The sequence below is a fragment of the Mesoplodon bidens genome (genome assembly GCF_964165515.1).
Source record: "Mesoplodon bidens genome assembly, chromosome: 11".
NCBI classification, from domain to species: Eukaryota; Metazoa; Chordata; class Mammalia; order Artiodactyla; family Ziphiidae; genus Mesoplodon; species Mesoplodon bidens.
The window spans coordinates 91250686-91270007 of record NC_138167.1 but is presented as its reverse complement, the minus strand read 5'-3'; the positions used below and the strand labels follow the sequence as shown (position 1 = coordinate 91270007).

General features: G+C 36.5%; 1 protein-coding gene across 1 annotated transcript in view; it reads right to left on the bottom strand.

The window, feature by feature from the left end:
• Positions 1-19072, bottom strand: part of RASSF9 (Ras association domain family member 9) — a gene marked incomplete at its 3' end in the record, with an annotated part of 28045 nt that extends 8973 nt beyond the window's left edge. The window contains exon 1 of the mRNA XM_081248774.1: positions 18986-19072. Coding sequence (XP_081104900.1) covers positions 18986-19032 — 47 coding nt within the window. The 5' untranslated portion in view covers positions 19033-19072. The remainder of the gene's footprint in view (positions 1-18985) is intronic.
• Positions 19073-19322: the final 250 nt, after the last annotated feature.

The window sequence follows — 19322 nt, the reverse complement described above, 5'->3', positions numbered from 1 at the left end:
TGCAATTCAAAGCCATAGCAAGGAACACAACCAGAATTAATACAATATATGTTATTCATTTATGTATCCTGTATTCTGATAAACGTAATAAAAAATTACAATACAGAGAAAAAAATACATCCTGCATAGAGATTCTGATCCAGTGGGGAACAGATTTTAATGCCTCCTAATAGTCAGATTTTTCATGGAAAACATAGATGTCTGTGAAATTATAAAAACCGTTCTTAGGCAGTCTGTTCTCAAGACATCTTACCCAAATAAGTTATCACAGGGAATGAGATCCAGTCTATATAACTCTTCAGTGTATAACCCACTATATGTGGCACTCATATTAAAAACATGTCAGTAAATAACACTTGGAATAGACTAACTCAACAATGCAAGGTTCAGAAATGATGATTAGGAATGGGAGCAATAATACAGTAACAAAAGAAATTTGATTTCAGTATATTTATTGCAGGCTCAAATCTAACAATAACTTGTAGAAATTCACATTGCTTTGAATAAAAGCATATAATTAATTAAAGAATAAAGATGGGTGATGATAAAAAGCAAGTTTGCTAAATCACGTTCCATACCAAATGTTATAAACTGGTATTTGAATTTACAAACCCAGCTCTATACCAATTATGAAGTTTAAAATACAGAGGATGGGGCTTCCCTGGTGGCGCAGTGGTTGAGAGTCTGCCTGCCAATGCAGGGGACACGGGTTCGTGCCCCGGTCCAGGAAGATCCCACGTGCCGTGGAGCGGCTGGGCCCGTGAGCCATGGCCGCTGAGCCTGCGTGTCCGGAGCCTGTGCTCCACAACGGGAGAGGCCACAACAGTGAAAGGCCCGCGTACCGCAAAAAATATATATATATACTGAGGATGCCACAGATAGTTTGGATGGTGAAGGTTTAACTTACATGTCACGGCTATTTTCGAATTAAAAGATCAAACTTCCAAATTTAATAGCATCTCTTCCCAATAATCAAAATTATCACAGTACAACTACAGTGAGTTTAGGTAATAAATTACTTAGCTTCACTATTATTATGTAAGAGAAAAATTTATATTTTGTGTACTATAACTGGCTTTTAATAAGAGAAAAGGAATGACCCAAACACGGAAATTTCAAGACAGAATTTAGTAAAGATAAAAGTTTAAATAAACGATTGATAAAAGAGTTCTACGTAAATCAACTGAATCCATTCTAAGTTAGTTATCCCCCAGATAAACTGTCCTTTTGAATTATGGTATACAACTTTTTATAACTGGATTCAACATTCATTTCTTAACAGAACTGCAGTTTTAGTAAATGTAAACAAATGCTGAGGGTAAAATGCTACAGAAAATAAGATGACCTCAAGGTGGGAAAGTGGCGGGGGCGGGGTGTGTGTGTGATGAATTGGGAGATTGGGGTTGACATCTATACACTAATATGTATAAAATGGATAACTAATAAGAAAAAAAAGTGCATCAAAATTCATTTATAAAACTGTTCATCCAGCATTGTTTGTTATTAACAATCCAACAAGATCTACATTCATACACTGTAAAACTATTCATTTTGAAAAATTAAAAAGTATGTAAAAATTATATCATTTCTGTGTAAAAACACTTATATACACATCACATATTACACATAAAATGTATTTAAAAAGAACGAATAAATACTAAGGGAGTAAATTTAAAAACAAAAAAGAAGATGATCTTTACGTTCAGAAATGTGTCATACATAGGAAGGAGAAAAGATATGTTTAGAGAGAAAGAGATTTTAAAAATTCAAGACCATCTTAAACGTTATTGGAAATCATGAGATACATTCTGTATAAATATGCCACAAAATTTAAAGAATAATAACAATAATCAAAGTTGAATAATATTTAATAATATTGTTTATTAAATTGTTTAGTAATATTTAATAAACAACATAGAAGTTGACCTCAGTGTCTTCAGTTCATTCTCAATTCCCATAACCCTTTGAAGAAAGTCAGATTAGGTAAAAGAGCCTCATGAGATTTCATTTGGGACAGGATGCTGATTTGGAGCTTGTCTGTAAGGAAGACCCTTTCAGATTTTTACTTAACATGATTATGTCTGGGCCTGGTAGTTGAGGAAAAGGTACTTGGAAAAAATAGTAAGGTGACTAGGGAGAAGAACAATGGGATGTGTGTAAAAGGAGACATTAGATAATAATAGCTCACATTTATTGAATGCTTAATATGTGCCAGACATTGTTCTAAGTGCTTTATACATATTAACTCATATAATTTTTGTCACCTATCAGATAGGTCCTATAGTAAAATCCATTTCACAGATTAAAAAGCTGAGACACAAGAGATTAAGGACTTGTTCAATACCACCCTCAGCTAATAAGTGGGGGAAAATAAGGATAATGTGGAACTAAGGAAAATAAGAATAATTTGGATAAATGAGTTAGAATTGAATCCACACTGAGGAACTCCCTATTGCCTAATACAATAATCAACATATTTCATTAAGTTTTATCTCTGAAAACAAGATACCAAATCTGATTCAAATGTAGTAATTGGGCTTCCCTGGTGGTGCAGTGGTTGAGAGTCCACCTGCCGATGCAGGGCACACGGGTTCGAGCCCCGGTCCAGGAAGATCCCACATGCCGCGGAGCGGCTGGGCCTGTGAGCCATGGCCACTAAGCCTGCGCGTCTGGCGCCTGTGCTCCGCAACAGGAGGGGCCACAACAGTGACAGGCCCGCATACCGCAAAAAAAAAAAAAAAAAAAAACACTATTTTAAGTTTGTTTTGGCTATTTTATTTATTTATTTATTTATTTTTAAATTTATTTTATTTATTTATTTTTGGCTGTGTTTGGTCTTCATTGTTGCACACGGGCTTTTCTCTGGTTGTGGCGAGTGCAGGCTACTCTTGGTTGTGGTGAGCAGGCTTCTCATTGCGGTGGCTTTTCTTGTTGCGGAGCACAGGCTCTAGGCGCGCAGGCTTCAGTAGTTGTGGCACATGGGCTCAGTAGTTGTAACTCGCGGGCTCTAGAAAGCTGGCTCAGTAGTTGTGGAGCACGGCCTTAGTTGCTCCGTGGCATGTGGGATTTTCCCGGACTAGGGCTTGGACCCATGTCCCCTGCACTGGCAGGTGGATTCTTAACCACTGTGCCACCAGGGAAGTCCCCTATTTTGGCTATTTTCTGTACTTAAAAATTGATCACCTTAGGCACCCTGAAGGCATTTGATGTAAACCAAATATACTATTGACAGGATTCAAGACATGATACCCCAAAATATGGCACCTTGCTATATTGAATATGGTAAGCTGAAGTTGTTTTAGAAAATGGGAGAAACAGGGAGTTCACCTGGACTTTCCACCCAAGCCCCTCCCCTGAAACAGGTCCTAACACCCTCACTTGAGAGATACTCTTCCTATACCTGAAGGAAAGGAGTGTCCTTATTTCTGAAGACAAAGGGATGAGAAGAATCCAAACAAACAGGCTCTGCTAAATTTCTCCCAGTTTACTATGCTTACTTCATATTCTTTGACCTACCTACCACACTTCTCCATGAATGTCCACTCTTCACTAAACCTAGCATAAAGCAACACAGGTTTAACCATTTTTTTAGGTCTTCATTTCCTTAGGAAGGCTCCTGTGTCATGCGAAACTTACATTAAATCAACTTGAATTCTTCTCTCCTCTTAGTCTGTTTTGGTCGTTTTAATTTTCAGAGCCAGTCAGGGACCTGAAGAGCGTCAAGGAAAACTTTTTATTCCTCTACACTGTGCATAAAATTTAAAAAAAAAAATATTAAGTGACAATTTTGATTCTTTCTGTAAAATACACACACAGAGACACACACAAAATAAAGTTTAAGCAAAATTAAAATTAATGAAGCAGGCAAATGGTGAGGAAACTCTCTGGCCCACAAGCTAACTCAACTCTGGTTATTTTACACAGAGTATGGCACATGCCTTCTGAAGTAACATTTTTTTGCAGGTTATTTTTTTTTATTATTATTATTTTGTGTGTGTGTTACACGGGCCTCTCACTGTTGTGGCCTCTCCCGTTGCGGAGCACAGGCTCCGGACGTGCAGGCTCAGTGGCCATGGCTCACGCGCCCAGCTGCTCCGCGGCATGTGGCATCCTCCCGGACCGGGGCACGAACCCATGTTCCCTGCATCGGCAGGTGGACTCTCAACCACTGCGCCACCAGGGAAGCCCATGAAGTAACATTTTTTTGAGATCACAGTACTGCAGTCTCAGGAAGATAATCACAGGGCGTGTCAGCCACAAATAATACAAGTCTTTCCTTAGGTCGCTATGAAAATCTGGATCACTGTTTTGATAGATGAAGCATGAAAATAATGCTATCAAAAATTTTTCATGAAACACAGACTATTAACATTTTATTAAAACAGTTTTAAAATTGGAGTCCTTCAGAAAATTAATCACTCTATGAAAAATTGGGGCAGTCAAAAATTAAAACTACCTTGAAAATTAAAATTTTATACATATATACGCATAGAAAAAAATCACTAGTTTTATGCTCTACTAACACCAGTTTAAGTTTCTAGGGGGTAATAATATAAGCCAGTCACGTAGGACAAGAAAAACCCTAGACATTCCATACCTGCAGGGTAGCTATAATACTGTACATTATCCCCATAAACAGAGAAAAGGGAAGGGAATATGTAAAGAATGTGTATTGGGGACTATGGGGGGGGTTAAGTAAACTACGCTCATAGTTCAAATTTCAGAAATTGATTATACTCAAAATGTAAATATTTAACATGTAGTATTTACTAGATGAAATGCCGAGAAAATATCTAATCTCATTGGAAATTCTAGGGCTAACTTCCAAGTGTTACCTGTGCCTGGCAAATACCTAAAGTTTCCTTATTGATTTATATTTTGCAAAGAAATATTTCATAATAACAAAGCATATTTATTAAAGGAAAGTTACCTAGCCTGAATATTTAGTTTAATGATAGCTGTAGTTACGTCAACTACTAACATTAGTTTTTCTTTTGGCAGCTAAGCCCGTAATTGGTTTTGCCTTCTTAGTGGAAGCTATTTCCTAATGATGGTGACTTTCACTTGTATCTGCCTGCAGCCACCTACTCTTCCCTCTCTAAATGTATTCTGAAATATGTTGACAGATTTGAATGGCACTAGAAATATGTAAGAATTTGAATTATCCAGTAGGATAGCTGAAAATACAAGATGACCTCCTTTATCCCTGATTTCCATGTTCTGAACATACTCTATAATAAACAGTAATAAACTGTGACTTCCAGTTGGAAGCTTCATCAAAAATAATCAGCTCTTCACATTAGTCACAAATCAATTACCTAAAGAGCAACAAAAAATTAATAACTTTTAGAAATAAGAATATACCAGGGCCTATCATGCCATTTTGTTAAGGAAAAGGAGCTACTTGAAAACATCACTGATAAGAGAAAAATACTAGTCATCTACATCAAAAGTATCTTACATCCATTTACTTTCCCAAAGTTTTTAACTCTTTAATATGCTCTGAATTTCACTGCTTTCACCTCCTCTAGAACTTGGATTCATAATTTATCCCTTCTTAAACTCATTTTATCTTCTACCTTTACTTCTGGGCCTTCCTACTGCCAGGTCACATTATAACAACCATCATTTGACCACATACACACCTCAACTATCTTCCCTTCACAAACTCAAATAATAACCCACAGTCACATTCTCTAGTTTACCTCTTTCCAGGAACAACCACCATAAAGTCACTTCCACCCCCCAACACACCCACAACAGAAATATTTCTTCCTAGGTTTATCAGAGATCTAACCTCCAAACCCAAATGCCATTTTTGGAACTGATCTGCCTCGACCTCTTTGTAAGTTTACGCATTGTGACCTTTTCCTCCCATTCTTGCAGCAGTCCATTCCTTGACTTCTTGATTTCACTCTCCGCGGCTCTTCCTTTCCCTTTCTAGCTTCTTCTCAGTTCCGACATGGGCCTTGCTTCCCCTGCACATTCAGTAAATGTAGGTGTCATACAGGGGCGGCCACAAATTCTTTGTAGCTCCTTCCATTGAGAGATGGAGTCTATTTCTTTTTGCTCGACTAGACCTTGGGACTAAGTATGGCCAATAGAATATGGTAAAAACCATGTGTGCGAGTTCTAGAGTCCAGGCTTCAAGAAACCTTGCAGCTTCTGCCTTCTTCCTCCTATAATGCTGTCCTGAGACTGCTGTTTGATGAAAATGCTTGAGATGAAAGACCACATCAAGAGAGAGAGAGACCCAACCATCTCAGTTGTCCCATCGGAACCTAAGCCTTGACTAACCCACTGCTCGTGAGATAGCCAAAGTAAAACTCAGAACAACCACCCCAGTTTACTCAGAAAATCATAGCAAATAATACATTGTTGTTTTCAGCCACTAATTTTTATGATGTCTTATTGCCAATAAGTGATAACTGATACAATATGCATCCCGCAGGTTTCTATGACTCATTTCTTGTCTCATTATAAACGCCTTATGGGTGACTGTAATATCACCCACAACTTTATCAACCAATTGAATGATAATAGTTCCCAAATTTACTTATTTTTTCCCTTGAGCTCCAGACCAATATTCCAAACTTTGTTTTGACATGTTTATTTGATCATTATGTTACTCACAGCCACCTCAAATTTGCCCCATCAAAACTAATTCACCATCCTCTCCTCTCATATCTCAAACTATTCCACCTCTTGATTTCCCATCCTACTGAATGTAATCACTACCTCCCCACCCTTTCTCTCAAGTTTGAAAACTGTGAGTCTTCCTAGATTCTTTTGTCTATCTCATTCTCCTTCAACAACCAGTCTCCATGTCTGTTGTTTTTTTGTTTTTCTGTTTTTTAAATTAATTTATTTATTTTTGGCTGTGTTGGGTCTTGTTTCCGTGCGAGGGCTTTCTCCAGTTGTGGCGAGCAGGGGCCACTGTTCATCGTGGTGCGCAGGCCTCTCACTGTTGTGGCCTCTCCCGTTGTGGAGCACAGGCTCCAGACGCGCGGGCTCAGTAGTTGTGGCTCACGGGCCCAGTTGCTCCGCGGCATGTAGGATCCTCCTCGACACGGGCTCGAACCCGTGTCCCCTGCATTGGCATGCAGATTCTCAACCACTGCGCCACCAGGGAAGCCCCCCCCCATGTCTGTTTTACTCTTTCTCCCAAATGTCTCAAATATGCGCCCTCCTATCTATCACCACTACTACGATTCGGACAACTTCCAGTTTTACAATAAGTTACTGTAGTAAGTTAGGACATATTATATTATGATAAACTCCTGCCCACTTCACATTTGTGCTCCATAATACTGTCAGGCTTCCCTTTTTAAACTGCAAATCTAGCTGTGTACCTTCCTTGTTTAAAATCTTTAAATGGTTTCTAAGTCCTGCATTTTCAATTTGTTTACCTTTCATCCTCTCCCTCATCACCCCTCCCCTCTCTGTTTGTCTCTCTCTTACTCTCTCTTCTGTTCTCTGTTTCTCTCCTGCCTGTTCCTAGAATTCCTTCCATGATCTGATTCCTCCAACTGATAGCCAAGCACTCTGTAATAGACACCTTGAGCTAGCTATTCCTAACATCTTGCTGATCTCTGACAGATCTAATGTGAGGGCAACTGGCTGTCACTGTAACATCTATCACCCTATGAATTGCTAGACTGTATTGCACTGTATCTGCCATGCTTTTATTTTTCACTCTGGGCTTTTCCATAACCTATTTCCTTGGCTTGAAACACCTTTTTTCCACTTTCTTCATCTAACTCTTACTCTGTTTCAAATGTTGCTTCCTCTAGGAAAATTCCCTTATCATCTCTGAATAACCCCATTCCCACCACTCCAGATGGAAATGGATGCCCATTCTTGATGCTTCTACAGAACCCATTGTACATTGAGTGGTAGCATTTTCTACCTTAGTTTTTTGCTAGTTTGCCCGGCAGGTCCTGGACTGACTCTTTCATCTTTGAAGCCGAAGAGCCTAAGACAATAAATGTTAAATGTTCTTTTATTTTTTGGAGCATGAGAGGAGGAAGGGGGTTGGGGGGGAAGTATATAAAGGGAATTTTTCAGTCAACTAGGGCCTGGTGGTTACAACTATCCCACCATAAATTTTTGTAAATAAAATTTTGTTTAAGTAAAGTCATGCTCATTTAATTATGTACTGCCTGTGTCTGTTTTCACACCACACTGACAAAGTTGAGTGGTTGAGACAATGACATTATGGCTGGAATAACCTAAATATTTATTATGAGGCCTTTTACACAAAAAGTTTGCCAACTCCTGACCTCAATGATTTACCTGCACCAAAAATCTAGATTTTGTTTATTTAAATACTAAAATGTTATTTGAACTCCAATGTCTATATAATAGTTTTGTGTATTATTCTCTAGCGGACAAGAAAGTAAAAATAATGTGGTCTTTAAACAGAAGAATGTATGATCTCATGGAAGTCACGGCCTTGTTTGGAAGTAATTTCAACCAAAGGCAATGACTGAAGGCTCACTAAGAGGATGGCTGTGAAATGCTTCATGGAGAATGAGTGGGTTTAACATAGGATTAGTCAGCGTGAAGGCCTTGGCTGGAAAACCAGTGTGTTTTGCCTTTAAAGTCCCATTCCAGGTGCAGCGTGTTCCATATTAATTAGTCCCATATGGATGTCAGGACGGATGGCAGTAGGTTGGATGAAAGGCTGCTTTCACAGCACAGTGTGTTCAAACACCAGGTGTTTGGAGGTGGAATATTTAGAAACATTCAAGTGACACCTTGAATTTTTTTACTCTTCACCCTGATGTTCTTCCCTCCCCCGAGTTACCCTTGCCATTTTTTTCTGTTCTCTATGATAATGCAACTATATTCCTATTTACTCAGACCCCAAATTGTAATTATCACTGAATCTTTTTTTCCATCCTGATACTTTCTATCGTCCCCATACACTCAGTTTTGAATTCCTATAAATTCTGCCTCTATGGTGACTCTTATAACTGTAATCTCTATCTGAAATTTCTTGTTCATTTATTGTTTGCTTACTGTCTGCCTGTCCACCACTGTACTATAAGCTCAATGAGAATAGAGACCTTGACTGCCTTTCTCATTGTTGTATCCCCAGCACCTAGAATAACATGTAGCACACATTATAAATTAAACAAATATTTTTGGTTGAATACATGGACTTTATTATGATACTTTAAAATGCCTGCCTTGTATTTTAATTATTTATATATGTCTGTGTGTCTACTAATCAACAAGTTCCTTAAAATATGGTCCATATCTGATTCACATTTAATCTTAATAATGCCTTCAAAGTATGAGGTTCATTTGATATTTCTGAATTTTTAAAAATCATCAAATAACCATTATCTTGAGTCCCCAAAAGGGAAATATATACAAGTAGATGCCCAACCTGATACAGTGGGATAGTTTAGAATGTTTTGTTTTTAGATACTAAGGTAGATAAGAAAGCAATACTATAATATGCTCAGACTATGTAAAGCATTATATTAGCACAAGCTGCCATTTTACTTAATTCTCTAAACTGTGATTACAGCAAGGTCTCCTAACTAAAAGTAGAACCACTAAAAATGATCATTAAAAAAAAATAACTTAGTCTAAGTTTCATACCGATTATTAATAATTCTAGGAAAATGTTCTTTGACTTTCACTACTAAAGTAAAAGAACAAGCAGTCAAGAAATTAAAGCTAATACTTTGTGGTCCACTGCTGTAAAGTACCTAACTTCCTGTGCCTTAAAAAATATGAAATCTCAAAGGTCCAGTATAGCTTCATAAGTGCTTTTTCTAATTGCGCACAATTCTTTTCTTCATATGAGACTGTAGTTATTATATGTCTACTCCATGAAGACATCCATGGTTTTTCAAAAGCACTTCTCATAGGTTCCACACAAATGTAATTATATGCAGAGCTAAAAATAGGTATATTCAGTTTCTACTATTGAGGACTGTGAGTCTCCCCCAAACTGATGTGCTGCTGCTAGATCTTAAAGTACTCTCAGTTAACCATAACTGCAGAGAATTCCTGAAGGATTGACAAATGTCAGAGTAAATGAGGAGCATTAGATTAACCAAAGATATTGGAGATGGCTGTAAAATGTCTTAGTCATTGGTTGAGAACAACAAGCATACACTGTGCAGTACATCAATAAACCCCAGACACAAAATTCTTACCGATTATATACCATCATTAGTAAGAATAAAAATTTGTTGAAATTGGACCACTATCTGCATTAGTGGAATTACCATTTAAAAGATCCACAAAACAGTAGAATAACTTAATTCTATAAGCTGATACACTGACTAGTTTAATATGATTATTAGAACAAATAGCAGTCAATTACAGTTGACTGTACGTCTATTACTGTTATATAAACACATCCTTAACATTTTTTTCAATTGTAAAATACTGTTTTCACCAACCAAGCAAGGTTCTGGATTCTCACCAAACTGACCATATTACTGCCTGCTTCCTGAATTCTTTTCTTTTGATTGTCATGAATCATTCCTAGCTTTGTGTGCTTCAGCCCCTCCTACATCTTTCTGTACACCTTGTTGTGTTCCTTCTCTTGTCCAAGCCTGTCAACTGTGGAATTTTCATAAACACTATCTAATGTGATGATGCTCCATTTATTTTTCTTTATCTCCATTCACTCTCTTATATACTTCTACTTAGAGTCAATCAAAACATTTAGTGAGCACCTACTTTACAGAGGAACAGCCTTCCTAAGAGATTATACTTTCATTTTATAAATTGTATTATAAATATAACTTTATTTACCCTGTCAATGATAGTCTCCCATGGAAGAGTGATTTTTTTATAAAGTTCATGCATGAAATACTAAACTATAGTGCTCTTTTCTCAATTAGGAGTTTAATCCCTTAAGAATGAGGTGGTGTCTTTGCATGTTTGGTATAATACAAAACACAGAGTTTACCAGTCCTAAAGAAATAAAATAAAAAGATAGCTACTCCTAACATTCATATATTTGTATTACTAAACTTAAAATTGTGCTTAGCAAATACTCAATAATTCTTAGATATTATAATTTATAAACTAATTGTATCTCTTTACAATTGGAAATAAACACATTTGTCTTTTACCGTAATGGTACCTTTCCTGGTGGAGGTTATGTGGCAATGCATCATGTTTAGGTAAAATAAAATTACCAAAAAAGTCCTTCTTTCAATTCTATTTTTTAAAGTTTTCTTGAAAAAAACCAGGACAAGAGAATTAAATTCTGCTCTGCAGAGGGAATTTTAAAACCACAGAAGCTTAGAGATGAAAGGGACCTTAAGTATCCAATTCAGTCTCTCATATTTTTAGACAAAGATAACACTAAAATATTCAAATTATGTATCCTTTGTTCTTATCAAAAGTCCACAAAGACACATAAGGAACTGTCTCTTAAACTATGCTATGCATTGCAAAATCATTAATAGTCTCATAATTTTGCTCAGATGCGGTGTGAGGATTAAACATAAAAGCTGTCAGAATTGAAATATTTCATCAAGATCCAAGGACAGTATTGCACATTTATTGACTCATTTCTAATTATATTCAGTAATTTATAATGTATCTCTTTGTATCTAGGGAAGAAAAGAGATCAGTGATGATCAGGAAAAGAGAACAGAAGTTCTAGTGAGACAAGGTTGAGATTTTGAAGCCATAAATATCATGTTTGGGTATTAAAAACTTAGATATACTTCAAAACATATTTAATCCAAGAGGCCTGAACAAGGAGTGAATATTTACTGAGCTTTTATTATGTCCTAGCACCATGCTAAATTTTTATATATAATCAGATTTAATCCAAATTCTTGATGGTTTAGGATTAACTCTATTTTAGAGATTAGAAAACTAAATACTAAATAGACCATACAGAGTAATGGTTAAGAGCATGGATTCGAATTCTGTCTCGCCACTTATTAACTGTTGCACTGCTCTGGGTCTTAATGGGCTTACATGTGAAATAGGGGAAATAGTAGTACCCTCTTCACAGTGTAATTTTAAGTATTATGTAAATTACTTAGACCAGTGCACATAGTAGGTGTTATAAGAAGTATTAGCAGAGGTGGATTTACCCTGAAGCTAATGAAGTTTAAGCATAAGGGCTTCCTCATTTGCACAGTCACATTCCGAGGCCCCATAACGACCTTAGTGATATTATTAATCAGAACTTTAAAGAGCAACTTAAAGAGCAACACCTTCGGGGCTTCGGGGCTTCCCTGGTGGCGCAGTGGTTGAGAGTCCACCTGCCGATTCAGGGAACACGAGTTCGTGCCCCGGTCCGGGAAGATCCCACAAGCCGCAGAGTGGCTGGGCCCGTGAGCCATGGCCGCTGAGCCTGCGCGTCCGGAGCCTGTGCTCCGCAACGGGAGAGGCCACAACAGTGATGAGGCCCGCGTACCGCAAAAAAAAAAAAAAAAAAGAGCAACCCCTTCAATTGTCAAACTTAAATTTGCCTTTGCTTGTTGTTATTATTGTTATCGTTGTATTAGAAAGATGAAATATTTGCCCCAGTGCATACAACTAGTAATGGCAAATGTGAGATATGACCGAAAGTCTAGGTGACTAAAGAGCTGGAGTTCTTAACTAAGATAATTTTCTGCCTGTTTCTAGCATTTTCCCTTTGTCTTATAACTGTAATTATCTTATAGAAAGAACACAAATCCTCCTTTCATGTGAGAAAATACCCTGCACCTTGGTTTGTTCTCTACCAGAAGTCCAGTAAACTCTCTTACAGCATCTATTTCTCAACTATGACCCTTAACCATTTGAAAGCAAGGAGTTAAGCCTAGAAGCAGGGATGATGAGAGATCAACCTTGAATTTATGGATTCATTCTTTAACTTACCCGTGAATCCATTCACTACAAATGTACTGATTTACTACTCTTATACAAGTGCTTTATGGGGACCAGCTGTATTTGGAGAGTATATGTTGAATTCATTTGTTCAATCAACAAATATTTATTGAGCACCTACTCACTGTTTATCTAGAAAGAAACAAGATAGATGAGGTCCCTGATCTCACTGAGTGTATACTCAATTTTTTTATAGATATCTTAAGTCACTTTACTTATAAAAACAGAGGGCATTCTAGCCTGCAGATATAAACCTTTGAGAATAATTTGCCTTGTTTGTCAGCATATTTAATACCCATTGCTCATTTTTATTCTTGAAATATTTTTCTTATCACTGCCAATGCTAAATGTCTCCCCAAGGCTCTATTCCATTCATATAAGTAATTACTTTGCCGTTGGGTGACCATTCACATTACTAATTGCTTTAAATTACTATCAACAGATATGCAAATTTTCTCTAGAAGGTGTAGCCTTACAACAGGCTCCACAATAATTGAATCACAATCTATTTTAAAAAACCAAATAATTGACTCTTAAGAAATCAGTGTTGTATGTGTTATGTGTGTTTTGCCAAAGGGATGTCTTTTAAAACTCCTAAGCAAGTATACATGAAAGAACATTAGCACACAGAAGTATGCTGAACCTTTTACTTTCACATGTACTTGGTGCAGATGGCATGTTGCCTTATTTTAGAAAGCCAATATGCTAGGGACAAAGAGATTTCTTGTCAAGGACTGGAATACACATTCACCTGGAAGAGGTAAACTCATACTCCTACTTCAACTTTCTTTCATTTTTAGAACTAAAATCAAAAGAAGAGAGCCATACTTCTGTGCATTACCTAGAGCCATTATCAGAACTCCCAAACTACATACCAATCAAATAACATCAAAACTTTCTAAGTTATACAGTCCAGCTAATAAAGAGGCTATGTAAATAAAATTGTTAACCAGCTACAAACTTTTAAAAACTTTTTAAAAATCCTTAAGATTTTCACCTTGACATGCTTCACGAATTGATACGGTACATAATAAAACATCTTATGTAGTGGATTTTAAGTTGGGTTATAGTTTTTTTGAGTAACAATTCAAGATCTAACCTAGAGCTCAATTTCACCGCTGCCACTGCTCTCAGGATATTTTTGCCAGGGATAGAGCATTCCAATCATTGTTCCTAATGCGCTGTCTGCTGTCAAGTAATAACTACTTAAGTTACCAGGTATTATCAGGGGAAATCTCTTTCAGGAACACCTGGGAACTAAAAAGATGTCTGTACTCAAATATCCAGTATTTCTCAAGCCAATTTCAGGGCCCTTTCAAATATTTATTGCAGGTTAGACAAAACAGTACAAGATAATTTCCTGTTCTGCAGAATTCATAAGTTACCATACTTCTAATTACAAAGAGAAAACATCCAGCTTGCCGGCAACTTCTACCATGACCGCAAAACTCAGTTCTTCCTTCTGATGAAGTAACTGCGGCATGAGGTGCTTAAGAGAGCAATATGAGGCACCTGGTTTTAAAAAACTTGGTTAGATATGTTCTAATTCATTCAAAAGCAAATTTTAATGCAGATTTTATGTGTCAGTTATACAACAATAGAGCTGTGTTATTTACTTCTAATAATTTTATTACAAATATATTTTTTGGAGACTTTTGATTTCAAGTTGATATTAGGACAATGCTTGTTATCACCTGTGATACAGGTATAGGAAAAGCCAAAAGAAAGCCAAGAGCTGACTGAATGGTACCTAACAATAATTATAAGGCCTTATTCACTAAATTAGATCCTTTCGTATTCATTGTTATTATCAATGAATCACCTAAAAGAACAATTCTGATTTTATATACCCAACAAACATGAAATAATGCTTTAGTCTGGCAATTTTTTGCCCCTAGCAAGGTTTGGTAAAAAGTCCAACCAATTTTCTGCCCTCAAACTTTATTAATTAAAACACCAAAGAGGGCTTACCTGGTGGTGCAGTGGTTGAGAGTCCTCCTGCTGATGCAGGGGACACGGGTTTGTGCCCCAGTTAGGGAAGAGCCCACATTCCGCGGAGCGGCTGGGCCCGTGAGCCATGGCCGCTGAGCCTGCGCGTCCGGAGCCTGTGCTCCGCAACGGGAGAGGCCACAGCAGTGAGAGGCCCGCGTACCGCAAAAACAAACAAACAAACAAAAAAAACACCCAGGTATCATAACTCACAACCAAGTATCCCCCAAATCTTTAAAGTGACATTCCACTTTCATGAACTTATAAAAAAAAAGGTTGCTGATTGCCATTTAGAAGCATTAGCTTTTAAAGCAATCATTGTTTTGAAAATAGAACCTACAGCTGGAACTTATGTGAATGCTTGAATATGTTAATAATCTAAATTCAATTGTTGAATGACCATATGAATGTCAAGTAAATTCATGCTTCATTATTTCCTTCTTCGGGTTTTCTATGAGAAACAAAAGCCACCCAGTGACTTTTAGAAAATATTTTCAGAAACTTGAATAGCTTATTGAAAAGAAAATAGCTAGACTCTCCAACGTTTTTATTCTTCATGTGAACAGAAAGTTGCTTAAGAAGGTAGTTATCAATCTTCGGGATTCAGTCACAGAACATTTTATTATTATGGAACCAAAGTAAACAATCCATCTCCTGAGACCAAAAGGTCTCCTGAAATTGTACTCTTCCTATTAAATGTTATGACAATTAGAAAACTTACAAAAAATAATTCTGATTGTAAGCATAAAGATTTTAGATTGGCTCCATTTCTTTTATTTGCATGAAAGTTAGAAACAAAAAGCATCAGGGTGGGGGTGGGTGGGATGAATTGGGAGATTGGGATTGACATATATACACTAATATGTATAAAACAGATAACTAATAAGAACCTGCTGTATAGCACAGGGAACTCCACTTCGCCGTACAGTAGAAACTAACACAACATTGTAAAACAACTATACCCAATAATAATAATAATAATAATAATAAAGAAATGAAAAGCATAAAATGTTTGTGTGTCCAAATAAAATCATTTTGTGACCAAGTATTATTTTCAGATTTCCTGAAGACTGTTTTCCAGATTTTTAAATCGAATGATTCTTAACATTTAGAAAATATGTTCTGGTAGGGTAGGATTAGCTTGGTGTCCAAATCCATATAATTATTTGTCCATCTCCCTGGTTTTTGGATTTTATCAAATATCAACCAATCCTTTATAAAGTATTCACTCTTATATAATACCAGCTGATCTCAGATGATGCTAGAGAATAAAATGATTACTGTGTTTTTGATTTGAATACAAATTATAATTTTTGTTTATAAAATTATATAGACAACTGTATTATATACGTCCATCACATACCAGGCACTGTCCTGGGAATTAGAACACAATGGGGACTAGACAGATATGGCCCTGCCCTCCTTAACCTTTACAGTGTGTGTTTTCTAAAAGTTTTTTATGCCTCATACTTTGAAGTTTCATTTGTTTTCCATCTGTCTCTAAAACTCTCAAATATCCATGTATTATGAGACTATTTACAGAGCTACCTTAGAAGGTTCAGTCTTGGGTGATAAATATTCTAAGAGTGAACAAAACTGAAAAGACAGAACAGGATGCAGAAAAGTTTAATAAACTTTCTCAAAATTTTATGATCTCAAAATCCTAATATTCCCTCGAAAAATCCTTATTTTTTCCTGCTGACAAAGATACAATTATGTTCAAGTTGTTCCTTTAACTGTATAAATGTTATATCACAATGTATACAAATATATTGCTCAAATTTTTTCTTTACATTCTACAAGGAATTTCATACTATATATTTGAAGAATGCATTGGCTGTTATCAGATAACTGTTTTATCATCAATCGAAGAATGAATCTATCAAACGATGAACCACTTGTCATTTAAGGAAAGTTATTTGGTTTCTACATTTTGGAGTGGAATTATTTAAATCATTATGGAGCCCAGGAAATGAAACTGATAAACTTAATCATGTAACTAAGTTTCATCTGTAGTTTCACCTTTGTGAAGGTGAAAAAACAAAACAGACAAAAAAAAAATCTCATCTATATCAAAACTAAACCTTGAAAAAAACAAATATACATTACTTCTATTTCAACACACCATGTGGCTTATTTACTGCTTCATTTGAAATACCCATATTTTTATGTCCCTAGCTACCCCTGTGGTTTAAGCAACCTTAAGGATTGGAAAAATACAAATCTTTAAAGGGAAGCACTCAGTTATTACAGCAACTCATGCACAGCCTCACTATTACCACTTTTGCCAAAACACATGTTCATAAAAAAGCATCACCTTCAGGAAGCACCATTCCATTTTGTCAGAGCAACTTAAAATACTATTAAGTTCCCCATCTTTTATTGTCTCCTTCCACTTTTTCATAACTTTGCATAGAAGAAATATTTTTATAATGTTTGTATACTCACCTCCCTGAACGAAAGCTAATTTTATGGGTAGAGTAGATTTTGCAGTGGCAAATTAAGGCAACAAAAATGGCCATGTGAGGGAAACTCACAGGGGTGCATGCAGTTTTATTGCACTGTTATTTGGCGTACCAATGACAGAATTCTTGAATTAGTTAACACACACACACACACACAAATACACAACAACTCTGAACTACAGGGATAGTATTCAGAAAGATCACTATGCCAAAAACATAACTTGTTTTGTAATACCATGAACTTTCCTGAAGTAATTTTTTATATATTTTTACAGCATTTAAACAAACACACTTCAAAAATGATGCTACTGAAAAATCCTTTAAAAAGTAGGAAGGATTTTCTTTTGGTAAGGGAAGTTGTTTGAAATATTTTTTAATGCATCGACACTACGAAAATACAAGCCTATTTTTGATAACTATTACTACCATATTTTTTAATACTACCCAGACATCTTTCTTTATTTTAGCATACACAGTTTCATTAATTATCATAAATACCGTATTTGTGACATATCAGATTATTAGCAAATAAAACAGGTTCAGAAAGTTTGATAGTATTGATTATTGCTGCTTTCGTTTCTTAAGCTAGTCAACTAAATCATAAAGACATTGGAATGAGGTAATAACAGAATTTTTCAAGTAGACATTTACGCCCAAAATAAAGTCTGGAGATTTACTTTAAAGTTGTACCACTATATTGTCATGCAGACCCTCTAAAATAATTGTATCATTTCCTACCATGTAATTGTATGCTTTTAAATTGACACTAAGTAAATTATGACAAGTACAAACAGGTGTGACTGAGAGAAGAGTTGTGGAAAAGCCCTTATGCCAAAATAAATATGTTTAAAAAGTAAAGCCTGTGTCTACAATTATCCTCACATTTTTTAAGCATAAAAATGTAGCACTTGAGTTAATAAAATACTTAATAGGACTGATACGCACATACTGACTCAAGAAAAATCTGTGTGTGTGTGTGAAATATGTTTATTTACACAATGGGCATTGCCGGCTTGAAAACAGCAAATCAAATCAAAGTAAAATAGTAATAATAAGGATTAAGAAGGACAGCTGTTTGAATCCTTTTTTTAGTGCCTAAAATCACCTAAATTTCTCAAAGATTTTTGAAAGAATGAGTTCACAAAAAGTTTCTCTACAGAGTATTTCACTTTGGGAACTTTCCAGGTTTTAGGAATGCCCCACTCAAAAAGGGAGCCAAAGCATTGTTTCCGAATTGTATCAGCAGCTCTGTTTTTCTGTTCTAATTAGTGGCTAATAAATTCTAGTTATATCTTCAACAAAATGTTAACTCTTCCTATAATATACTAAAATTCTGTCTAAAGCAAAATAAAACTTGCCATCCCACTACTCTCAAATAGGCAAGGCAACAAACAAGAAGAGGGTGATGCTAGTGGTGGAAACCAGAAGTGGCCAAAGGGAGAAAAAAGGAGTCAAAATAATCATCCTTTATTTTCAGAGATCCTTGAACTGGTCACTGCAATCAATGTTACTGGAACAATATCCTCACCAGTTGAGTGTACATACTGGCCCTAACTCCCTAGAGCTTTGTTCCCCAGGAGCAATTTTCATCAGAATCTAACTGCAACAAAACACATACTTTCACAACAGAAGCTCCCGAATACACAGACGCTGGACTTTACCTGTTTTTATGCCGAGTCTTTAGCAAGTTCCTTCCAAAGGGAGCCATGGTCCTCCAGGCCAGCGAACAGCAAGGACAGTATCTCAAAGTTCTCTGGGGATGGGGGGGAATATCTGGATTTCTAGGGTGAAGGGAAGAGACCTGGGAGCTTCCTCTTCACCTCCTCAGATGCCCCTGGCTTTCAGCTCATCAGTATCCGCCTGAAAGGGAGCTGCTGGAATTTGTGCAATTGTTGCTTAACTTTGAACTGCGGGATTGCTGTGGCTGCTGCACCTTTGGAGACCTGCCCAGCTTCAGCCTCGAAGGAGGCGTTTGGAGGCAGGAAAAGGAAAAGAAAA